A 10,621-nucleotide genomic window follows, 5' to 3' on the forward strand; every position below is an offset into this window, starting at 1 on the left:
GAGATTGACCACGTGAATCCTTTAGATGGACCCAATTACAGGCAAAAATTATGAAGAGATATCTTTTCCCTCTACTTTATTGATCCCGTTCCAAGTTTCATAAGTTTTACCTTCTGCTTCCTACTCTCCTTTGGATCCCAATTTGGTTCCTATTAGTTCATTTAAACCAGTACTTGGGAAATCTCCCTAAAATGAAGAGTTGGCTACCATTCTGGTGCCAATTCCAGTGTGTGGAATTTTTTTTCCCTTACCAAGCAATTCTTGATGCCAGCTGGGTTGGTGTCCTACAATTCAACTCAGTTTTGATACTATCTACCCAGAGACAGCCTTAGATTCTACAGGTTAGTGCCTTAGCCCTAACTACCCCACAAGACTGCCTCTGCCCCATTTGAGACATCATTTGCATGTCCAGGTTGTCACCTGTGCTTCTAACCAACTGGCTATAGAAGTTTCCATGATTCCTTCCTTGGATTTGATTAATTTCATAGAGTGGCTCATAGAATGCAGAGAAACATTTTACTTACTAGATTACTGGTTTGAAACAGCCAGAAGGAAGAGATGCATGGGGCAGGGTATGGGGAAAGGGTGAGGAGCTTCATGTCCTCTTCAGAAAGGCCACTGTTTCCAAATCTCCATGTGTTTACCAACCCAGAAGCTTGGAGGTTACTGAAATAATAGGACTTTAACACTTCTTTTCTTTTTCTTTCTTTTTTTTTTTGAGAGGACACAATTCAACCCATAACACTAGCCTTTTCTTTTATAGCCACTTCCAACCAGTTACCTTCCAGGTATTGTGTATGTTCTACTGTATAGCTAAATCTTTCAGATGTGGCTCTTATCCATCCCAGCTTCAGCTGCCATGGTTATAACACAATCATCTCTTCACAGGATTATTGCAGTAACTTCCATAGTGATTTTACTCCTTCATTTCATTCTTCATACTTCCAATGAGTTATGTAATTAATTTCTAATCAGATTTTTCTGGCTGAGACTCACCAGTGCCTTTCCTTAACCACAGCATAAAGAATAAACTAGCACAAAAGCCCCTGAGTGTAGCCGTATGTTTTCCTTCTAACTGCCTTTCTTGCCTCTTTGTACTATGTGCCCCAAACCACACTGGGCTACCTACCCTTTCTCAAAAATCTCAGAAAGTCTCTAAACTTTTGCTTATGCTGTTTCCTATGCTTGGAACAGCTTTCATCACTTTAATCCTCTGCTGAACTGCTCTTCATTCCATACGGCACAAGTGAAACATCACTTAATCAGGTTACATCCACAATTCCATCCCATAGAATCAATGAGTTCTTACTTATGTTTCTGTGATATCTTGTGACTTTGGATAGTAATTTAGCTTTAGACAACATATAGCACCTCTTATATAAAATAGTTAACCTTGAAAATAGAAATATAAGCAGATACAGTTATGGGCTTCCCCCCCCATTGATATTAATATGAATTGACCATTGCAGCATAAGTAAAAAGTAAGTATGAGGTCTGTCCAGAAGGTATCCAGTCATATAATATGAAAAATAGAGACATTTATTGAAGAAGACACAGGAAACATTGTACATAGGACAATGACATCTCAGTCCCCTTCAAAGTAGGCACCTTGGGACCTCACACAGTTCTTCCCATTACCATCAGCTGCCTCATCATATTTTCCTGAACCTCATTGAGGATCTGAAATCTCTTATCTTTTAACGGTGATTTTAGTTTTGGGAAAAGTCAAGAGTTGCAAGGCACCAAATCTGGGTTGTAGGGGGGTTGCATCACCTGGATGGTTTGATGTTTTTCCAAAAAACTCTGTGTAAGATGTGATGCATGAACAGACGTGTTGTGATGAAGCTGCCAATCACCAGTTGCCCATAGCTGCAGCCTTCTGAATCATACAAATAGTTTCTGTGGAGGAATATTCAAGCTTAATGCAAAATTTGATGCAGATTCATTGCTCTACTCAGTCATTTTGAATGTGACAGCCACACAGTACACACGCTCCCTTAATGGCATCTACCACCCCCACTGACTTGTAAGTGAAGTCATCATTGTTCACACAGGCATATTCCAGTCCACCCTCCTTGGCTACCAGGTTACACCGACGTGCAAACCATTCTTGTTATATTAACCATGGCTGGACTTTTTCTTTTTCTTTTTAAAATATTTTATTTATTTATCTTTTTAGAGGGGAAGGGAAGGAGAGAGGAAAGAAACATCAATGTATGGTTGCTTCTCACGCATCCCCTGCAGGGAACTGGCCCCTGCCGGAAACTGGCCTGCAACCCAAGCATGTGCCCTGACTGGGAATTGAACCACGATCATCTGGTTTGCAGGCCCGCGCTCAATCCACTGAGCTACACCAGCCAGGACTTTTTTTTTTTATGGCTGGACTTTTTCTGGACAGACCTCATATGGACATATGGGCATGTATATAGATTTTATATATAAGATTTTATGAAATCTCTTTAACACGTTTATTATATAATTTTGTTGCAACCTACCTCATCAAATGAATTCTTAGCCATGGTGGGGTGGTTCAGTTGGTTGGAGCATCGTCCTATACACCAAAAAGGTTGTGGATTTGATTCCTGGTTGGGGTGCATACAGGAGGCAACTGATCAATGTTTCTTACATCAATGTTTTTCTCTCTCTCTAAAATCAATAAAAACATGTCTTCAGGGGAATATTAAAAATAAATAATAGTAATATTTATTTTTAATCTTCTCTAGAGTGAAGATATTTATTTTTCTGAAATTATTAAATATATGCACGCATATGCATCATACATATGTCTAAAGTATATGTGTGTATATTTTTATACTACATATATTTGAAGTGCATATAAAATAACTTATCCCCAAGAGCATTGTGAATGATCCAGTCCTTACCATTGTTAGATGGAAGAAACAGTAACCAAGCATCCAGTATAGCTAGCAGTTTGGATTTTTAAAAAATTGAGTTCTTAATGAAGCATAGGAGGAGCTATCACTGAAGTAATGCTGCATAACAAACAGTCCCATACCTAAATTTGAGTGGTTTGCAATAATAGACAATTATTTTTCTCTTCCATGGTCCTGTAGGTCAGCTGGGTTTCTTCCTCCTGTGTCATTCTGACCAGCCACCTCATGATCCCTGTTCTTCTCATAGCTATGGCAGAGGCATAGGAAGCCAAGCCAAATCATGCCAGCAGATTAAGGCCTCTGGTACATCTGGTAACATTGCATAGGCTGAAGCCAGTCAGGTGGCTGAGACCATAACAAAGGGACAGGAAAATCAACTTCTCCATGGAGCTTGGAAGGTGCTGTAAAGTCACATCTCACAGACAGTATATGTATAATTCTAATACAGGAAGGGATGAAGAGTCAAGCGTAAGAATCCAGTGTACCACAAAGTCATTGTAATCCAAAAGTGGGCTATAGAAATGTCAGCTTTGAAAATAAACTATTTGCTAAGAGTTTATATAACAAGATAATGTTGCATTTAGAAAATTGTACTTTGAGATGTGGTTTTAATTATATCCACTTTTTTTCCCTAGAGATGTGAAGATGTGTGGATTGGTATGCCATCACCTATTCCTTCGAAATACATTAACTATTTAAAATTTTTAAAGGACGTGTATGGCTTACAGGTAGAGTAACCATGCCAATTTTGCTCAGCTTTCTTTGGCTTCCTGTTCTAATTTTGCTAAGTTTATCTTAGTGGATGTAATCTCATTAAAAACAAAAAAGAATCAAGGTTTATATTGAATTGAAATCAATAGACTATAATTAATCTCTTTTTGTCATTTTAATGTTTTTCAGAACATCATATTATATTGTGATGTACCAGTACTATTAAAAATGTCATTTAGGCCCTGGCTGGTGTAGCTCAGTGGATTGAGCACAGGCCTGCAAACCACACGATCACGGTTCGATTCCCAGTCAGGGCACATACCTGGGTTGCGGGCCAGTTCCCAGCAGGGGACTCACAAGAAGCAACCATACATTGATATTTCTCTCCTCCTCTTCCTCTCTAAAGATAAATAAATAAAATCTTAAAAAAAAGAAACCCCCCAAAAATGTCATTTAGTCTTGGCTGGTGTGGCTCAATGGATTGAGTGCCAGCCTGTGAACCAAAGGGTCTCTAGTTATATTCCCAATCAGAGCACATGCCTGGGTTGCAGGCCAGGTCCCCAGTACAGGGTGTGCAAGACGGAACCACACGTTAATGTTTCTCTCCTTCTCTTTCTCCCTCCTTTCCCTTCTGTCTAAAAATAAAATAAAACCCTTTAAAAAGTTTAAAAAGTCATTTAAGGCAACATCAAACATTTCAATTGTATTTATGATTTATTAATACCAAAGAATCTTATGGTAATTTTGTAAACAATATAATTTGTTTTATTACAACATATAAAGAAAATGACTTTTGATAGCTATACATGACAACATAAAATCAAATTATATTAGAGCAATAAGTTGTGATTCTATTAAATATTTTTGAAATCTTTTTAACACATTTGTTACCTATACAATTAAACTTTGTAACAACCCATTGTTTCAAAATAACCCTTAAACTGCTACAGTGAAGGTATTTATTTTCTGACATTAACAAAGCTGTGAAAAGAAAAGGATTGCCCCCTCCCTACAACACACTTATGGGTATGTACAAATTTGGGAGAGAAATTGAAACATGGAGTATTTATATTTTAATGCCCTTCTTATATCTAAAGTTAGCATGTTAACTTAGGAATATATGGATATGTATATAATACATTTTGGTGTTATGTATTATGTCTAAAATGTATTATGTCTAAAATATTTAGGGATGTGAGTGCTAAAGATTTTGAAAGATTTTTTTTGGTTCATTCTCTCTCTTTTTTTTTTTTTTGGTTCATTCTCTACACACATACCACCTACCCCAGGAGTTTAAATATTTTAAGACTATATCATTTCCCTCCTGCATTTCTCTAGTTCTATTTTTATTTTTCTTCTAGGCCTACATATTATAAGTCTCAAAAGAACTTTTGTCATGTATATATTTGATTAACACATAATCATGGACCTCTGGGAATTCATTCAGAGAAGTTTGTCCCAATCTATCTGATTCTTCAATGTTGGGTACCCTGTATCATATATCAAGTTATGTGGTGTTCTCAGAGACATTGGAAGCCTATGGAGAAAGGTCTTTGACATTTACTTTTCAAGGACTGCTCTGAGGAGAGGAATAAGAACTGATGATAGCTCAGGGGCCTTTCTAGCTCATGATTCTTCACTCCACATCTGCAGCTTCTTGCTTAGAAACAAGCTGGCTTCTTGGCACTCACACATATTGATTTGCTCAACAACAATGGCTGTTTCAGTTTTTAAAATTGAAGTTAATAAACTATTTCTATATCTAATCCTAGGATTATTCTACATGTGCCATTGTTAGAATAGGCACCATGGGACTTTCCAATAAACTAGCATACCCAATTTATATATTAGAACCATTTACCCACAAAATCTAATTTCGACTACTTGATTTTTGTCCCAGAATTTTTAAAAAATACAAGTGACAGTGCCAAGCCATTTTGTCACTTTAAGATTTTTCACTCCCCAGCAAACAAGCTTTTAGAAGGATGACACTTTTCCTGGAACTTTTCAGGCTGACATATTTATCACTTACCTATTCAACTCTTCAGTCTGTTGACTTTCCCTCAAGATTTTAAATATGTGAATAATTTAGCCCTTGTAGGGGCTTGTAATATAATTCATTTGAGAAATAGGAGGAGAAAAGGAAAGGAAGCAAACCAATGATATGCTCCTGAATTTGTAGGGTGACAATTGTTTGTTCTGTTGCATAGATGTGTGTCACTGCTCTGGTTATTCGAAGTTCAAGCCCGCAATTAGCAATTAAATGGCCATTATAGGAATCATGCTGATAAACATGATACACTGCAGCCATACAAACACTTTAAATAATTATTCTTCTTTATAACTAAGCCATATATGGAAGGAGGTTTAAAATTTAGAGATAATAAACCCATTAGTAAAGTTTTTGACCCAATAAACAGCTCCCACTAGTTAATAAATGCTAAAGCTATAAAAACAAAGACTACTGATGTAATAGAATTTCTGTGCTGCCCTCTTTTCCTGGTGGTCTCAAGGCACTGAAGGGAAATGCTATCTTAGGAAAAACATTTATTCTCATTATGTAAATATCAACGAATTGTTGTATAATCCTTCTGGAAATCTTCCAGCAACCCCCCCTTGATCCTATGTGGTCCCAAAATACTGATGAATTCTGGTTAGGTTTCAAGGAGTAGATAACTAGTTTTCAGCATAAATAAATCCTGCCACTCAAAAATTGAGGGGAGGTGGGAAAAACTGCTGGAATTTCTGTCTCATCTCTTTCCTCTGACAAAGAGAAATCCCAATTATTGTCATTGTTCTGGGGTAATACTTCTTTTTTCCTTTCTTTTTTTTTTACTTTTTTTAAAGTTTTACAACCTTTGTATATACTTATATTTTTAGCTCCTAACATTTTCTCACTTTAATAGAAATGCAACTGCTGCCTGTTGGATGTCTCTGTGAGTTGAAGGTTAACATAGCCAAATCTTTTGTGTTAAGAATAAATTTTTTTAGTATTCCTGGAACTGTGAGAATGATTGATAAAGTCATTTGAAAGGCCAAATCAAATAATCTTTTCATTAAGAAATTGATTAAAAGCTGTTGTTCACATTAAATGGTTTGCTGAGTCATTTTTGTAAAGTATGGATGTTGTCAGCAGATGACTAATTTCCAATGTTTAATTGCCTCCTCACCTTTTTAACCTAACAATTTGAACTGTTTAGACCTGTTTGAGAAGTAATGTGGATGAGTCTATGGATTGATTTATTGCTTACTGAAACAGTTAAAATTTTAGACAGTAGAAAGGAGATGAAGAGCACTGTACCTTTCAACTATTAGAATAGTTTAAACATTCTGCCTACTTTATTCTATGTATTAACTTTGATCCAATTGATGTTAAACATACCATTATTGGTCTTTTTTTGTATGCTATGCTATTTGAAATTTGGTTATTTAGGGTTATAGATATAACTGAACAGAAAAAGAGTCTGTCCTGCCAGTGCACAGCAGAGCCAAACACTGGGCACTGAGAATTGCAGTGGAGAAATTGGAATCACTTAGTTGCTAGGACATGCAAGGAGAATGGGAAAGCAATTGCTCAAATGCCTGAAGTCCCTGATGGTTTACACTTGGAGGGTTTTAAGGAGTTAAGAGGACCAAGTATGTACAAGTGCTTGTGGGGTTAGTTTCAATTTGAGAACCTTGGAACTTGGTCATTTATGGCAAGGAGCTTCAGTACCACATCTTCCTGGACAACAGATACTTCACTTCTGAAAGGGGTCCTGTGTTCAAGTTCCCACCATGTTCCGATCCTTTGCTTATGTGGGAAGCTACAAGACTGGAGGACAGAGATGGTATATATGCAGTGCTGTCTCTGTAAATAAGGATTGTATTAATCACCAATACACTTTAAAGGAATAGAACCAGTTTTAAGCTGGTCAGTGTGATTTGTGTGCTGTTTCATAGAGCTTCCAGCCTTTATGGACAACTCAGTCATGAGTTTAAGATATTTAAATTGCCATTTCACCTTTCAAATAGCAGGGAATTCTTGATCGAAAAAATGAAATGTCTCAAAAAACCCCTAAAATGCTTGCCTTTCCAACTTGAATTTATTTATCTTAATTTGAGTGAGAACTGCTTCATAGCCTTTGGCATTTATTTTACACTTTGCTGTCCCTTTCTTCTATAAGTTATAATTTTGCTGTAAGTTCAGCTCTTGGAGTCTTATTAATAACTTAATGAAATAGTAGAGTTTTCCACAAAATATTTATGATGCTTAATAATGCAGAATCCATTGAATAACAAATTGTCATGTTTCTGATTACATATATAATCTTTTTTGGTTAAGAATATAGACTTTTAAAGGGATGTGTCTGTTTTTGAGAGAAGTTAAAAGGAAATAGTTTGTTCTAATAAGTTGGTTATATCTGAATGAGTAAAGAGAGACTAACAAGGACAATGGAAGTTATAGAAGGTTAGTTGAAAGTAATATTGAAAAAGGAATTTTATGTATAAACCCTAGAACCCAGTAATGGGAATGTGTTTACCCCTAACCCAACAAAGACTACTAACTATATTAATTCAGATGGCAGCTGAGGTGGCTTTAAAATATGGCCTACTATAATGGCTGCTGAGGCAAAGGAAATTTACTTGTGAAACTCTTATTGTCCTCCTGCACTTTGGAAATTTTTAGATGGTGATTATAATTTACACCATTGCATTCTTACAGCTTTGGCCTTGAATAAACCTTACAGTTACAGTTCCCAATTGCATACCCAGCAGGAATCAGATTAATGAATGCACTTGAGTGCTTCCAGTGGGAAGTAGATTGGCAATAATAATAATAACAACAACAATACTAGTAAATGGAAGCCCATCTCATGGTCAGATAATGAAAACTGAAGATGTGTATGGTGTGCCCTCAAACTATAAGTAACATTATATTACAGGGGTCCCCAACCTCTGGGCCACGGACTGGTACCACTCCATGGCCTGTTAGGAACTGAGCCACACAGCAGGTGAGCTTGAATGTAATGAGCTTGAATCACCCTGAAACCATACCCCACCATCCGTGGAAGGATCATCTTCCACGAAACCGGTCCCTGGTGCCAAAAAGGTTGGGGACCACTGTACTAGATGGAAAATACAGAAAAGTAAGGCAGACAACAAAACCTGGATCTGACAGCTCATAGGTCAGAAATGATCCACAGTGCTTTTTTCTTTGAATATTTTATTTATTTTTAGAGGGGGGGGGGGAAAGAAGGAGAAAGAGAGGGAGAGAAAGATCAATGTGTGGTTGCCTCTCACGTGTCCTGAACTTGGAAACTGGCCTGCAACCCAGGCATGTGCCCTGACTGGGAATTGAACCCCGACCCTTTGGTTCGCAGGCCTGCACTCAATCCACTGAGCTATACCAGCCAGGGAAGTATGTTTCTTTTCTTAATGAAGGCCTGTAAGACCTGAAAGCCTCCCATTTTTACCTGCCTTTCCCTTTCCAGAAAAATTCAGACTTGACTTACATCCAAGGTTATGGTCTTGTCCCATCCCCATTGGTCCACTGTTCAGCAAGACAAATGCTGACATGATACTAAGACTTCATAGGAATCAGCCTTCCTAGCACTGTGGGACCACATTATCCAAACAAAAGGTTGGTCATCCATGCATCCTTTGGATTGATTTATGTCCAAAAAGGGAAACTGGATGAAAAAGGGTCAACACTAAATCTTAGGGGTCAACAGAAGCTCAGGGGAGGCCTGCATGATGGCCTTACAAACACAGTAACCACATAGGATAGTACATAAAACTTCCTAACCAAAAGTGAGTTGTGGCAGGTCGTCATGTCCTAGGACTGTAGCTTCCTTGACAAAGGTCAGTCTTTACCTTAAGTGAACCTGTCGATTGTCTTTTTCTGTGTCAGGGTTATCTTTTCCGGACCCCTCCAGGCACACCCACCCCTACCAGAGCAAAAAACTTCAGAACCCATCATTTTATCTAGTTCCCTGAATACCATCTCTGTGCTGTAAATGTTAATTATTAACTATCCTATACCAACCAATGTAAAAGAAGTATGTGTCTTTTTGTAACAGTGAAAACTGGGCTGTGGACACTTGGTACCTTTATATCTGACCCAACAATTAGTGTTGAAGAAAATAGTTTTTTATTAAGAGGGTTCCAATCTTGGGGTGGAGGAGGGCTGACAGCACTCCTGCTCTGAACCCTTCTCTCCCATGAGACCTAGAAATTCTCTTGGTCCCCAAAAGACTACAAGTTAAAACCATGCCCAGAAGTTCCCCAGTTCCTTATCTGTTCTTAAGCCAGTCATGCAAACTGATCTCCAACCTCTCTGGAATGTGCACTTGTGGGTTTCAGAGTCACCATCTTCTCACAGCAGCTCTCTTTCAGGATGTGGGGTACACAGCTCCCAGTCTCCATGGAACAGTCCAGGACCCATGTGCTGTGCATTACTGGATCATGGTGTTCCAGAGGCTGGAACCCAGGGAGGCACACATCCCAGTGTGGAACTCTGCCTCCAAGAGTGGGCTCCCATCCATGTGGAGTCTAAGCCCTTGGTGGGTCCTACCTCTGCCTGGTGGGTCTCACAAGCTCTCCCATCCATGTGGGGAATAAGCCCAGAGGCCCAGAATGTCCAAATGCTAAAAGCCCAGAGAGACAGCTTGCACCAAAATCCAAAGCAACATAATGAGTGACTTCTACCAAGTGCCTGTACCAAGAGAGCACCAGTGAGAGAGAGAGAGAGAGAGAGCCTTTCCCAATCTTTTCTCTTAAAAGGCCCTTTCAAAATCCCACATGCCCAGGAAGCCAATGGGTATCCAGCTTTTCCTACAGTGTTCAGTGTCTACCATTTTTATCAGTTCCCCAGTGTCTTTGACCTTCTTTAGTCGGGACAGAAGTTTCCCAACCATTCATAGGTGCACATGCATCTGTTTGTCCAGGGTTGGGCATTTGACCCCAAGGCTCACACAGGCACTATATGAGCTTCCCGCCTCCCCCTACCAGTGTCCTGAGTGATTGCTTACACG

At 38.5% G+C, this 10,621-nt stretch overlaps 1 protein-coding gene across 1 annotated transcript in view; it reads left to right on the forward strand.

The window, feature by feature from the left end:
* EFHC2 (EF-hand domain containing 2) overlaps positions 1 to 3,714 on the forward strand; it is a 232,957-nt gene extending 229,243 nt beyond the window's left edge. The window contains exon 15 of the mRNA XM_037065732.1: positions 3,530 to 3,714. Within this exon, the coding sequence (XP_036921627.1) occupies positions 3,530 to 3,631 (102 nt within the window). The 3' untranslated portion in view covers positions 3,632 to 3,714. The remainder of the gene's footprint in view (positions 1 to 3,529) is intronic.
* Positions 3,715 to 10,621: the final 6,907 nt, after the last annotated feature.

The sequence above is a fragment of the Sturnira hondurensis genome, unplaced genomic scaffold, assembly GCF_014824575.4.
Source record: "Sturnira hondurensis isolate 20B ecotype Veracruz unplaced genomic scaffold, ASM1482457v3 Scaffold0016098, whole genome shotgun sequence".
NCBI classification, from domain to species: Eukaryota; Metazoa; Chordata; class Mammalia; order Chiroptera; family Phyllostomidae; genus Sturnira; species Sturnira hondurensis.